Source organism: Sitodiplosis mosellana, unplaced genomic scaffold (assembly GCF_009176505.1).
Source record: "Sitodiplosis mosellana isolate CC-2019 unplaced genomic scaffold, AAFC_SMos_1.0 Smas_scaffold_3942, whole genome shotgun sequence".
Classification (NCBI taxonomy): domain Eukaryota; kingdom Metazoa; phylum Arthropoda; class Insecta; order Diptera; family Cecidomyiidae; genus Sitodiplosis; species Sitodiplosis mosellana.
Genome location: NW_022599184.1, coordinates 221 through 1,580, shown reverse-complemented (window position 1 = coordinate 1,580; position 1,360 = coordinate 221). Strand labels below are relative to the sequence as shown.

The 1,360-nt window shown below is 32.4% G+C and overlaps 1 protein-coding gene across 1 annotated transcript; it reads left to right on the top strand.

The window, feature by feature from the left end:
- Positions 1–286: 286 nt before the first annotated feature.
- On the top strand, positions 287–900 carry LOC129572005 (ankyrin repeat domain-containing protein 65-like; the record flags this gene model as incomplete). Its single annotated transcript, XM_055451904.1, has 4 exons — positions 287–385; positions 461–559; positions 625–738; positions 809–900. Coding segments are annotated over 4 exons (353 nt in total), but the record flags the coding sequence as incomplete, so codon positions are not given.
- Positions 901–1,360: the final 460 nt, after the last annotated feature.

Sequence of the window (1,360 nt, the reverse complement as noted above, 5' to 3'; positions counted from 1 at the left end):
AAAATCGTTCAAATTTACGGTTGAAGGTTTGATTCACTATTATTTTTATTTTTCATACGTATACACGTAAATTCGACATATCTATGTATATTCAGTAATATTCATTTGTCGTTCACGATGAATATTGTTGAATATACGTGGATATTTCGTATTTACATGCATACCATTGAATTTCTAAGTTATTACTTGATGCGTGCGGATATAAAAAATGAAAAAAATGATTTTTCCCCCTAGAATTAATCGGTATTTTGTTTGATCTTTTTCATTGGTCGGTGTTATTTTTCAGGTCACAAGAATGTCGTTGATGAGCTCATTAAGAATGGTGCTAATCTCAATAATAAAGACATTCATGGGCGGACACCATTGGAGGAATCTATTTACGAAGGTAAAACTGGATATATATCAGATGTTCCGTAACAAATTGATTTGAACTTTTTCATTGATCGATATTATTTTTCAGAACATGATGATATCGCTGAAGAGCTCATCAATAGAGGTTCCGATCTTACTTCTAAAGATCAATATGGAGACACACCTCTTCATTTAGCTGCTATGTATGGTAATTTTGAATATTTTCACTAAATAAGAAATTGATTTTTCACATTGGTCGATATTATCCTTCAGGCAACTTAAAGATCGTTCAACTTCTTGTCGAGAAGGGCGCCAGTCTTACTGCTAGAGACAATCGTCCAAATAGACGTACACCTTATGAGTCAGCTTGTGCCTTTGGCGGTGAAGGTAATGTTGAAAATTTTTGTTTAGAAATAATGTGATTCAAACTCTATCACTGATCGATATTATTTTCCAGATCACAAGAAGGTTGCTGCCTATCTAGAAACCAAACTTTAACCATTGCTGTTTTGTCGGACTATCGATTTTAACATTGTGTCAAAAAAAGCACCTCAACTTATTTCTCTTTTAAATTCCACACGGTATAGATGTTGAGTAGAATATTTTTTTAATAAAGTTTGTTCAACGTACTATGTCAGTATTAAATAAATAATAAAAAAACGCACGCAACTCCTTATTCTGACATAAAATGCAAAAATTAATTTGCGAACGTTTTCGTGAATGTTCTTCACATCTTCAGACTAAAGGTGCTATTTCTTAGGCGGCCGATTTGGTCGCCGATTCAAGAGGACCATTCGGAATTTTGGCTATACCTTTTGAACCACTGAACGAATGCATAATTGAATGAAAAGCATTTAATACAACAAAATTGTGTCAAAAAAGGCAACTTGATATGATTTGAAAGGTTTAGAAAAACTCCAAATGAATAAGAAAAAGATAGCAATTTTTTAAAAATGTCCACTGTGATGAAAATATGCATTTTTATTCAAACTCTGAATTAAATATCTCG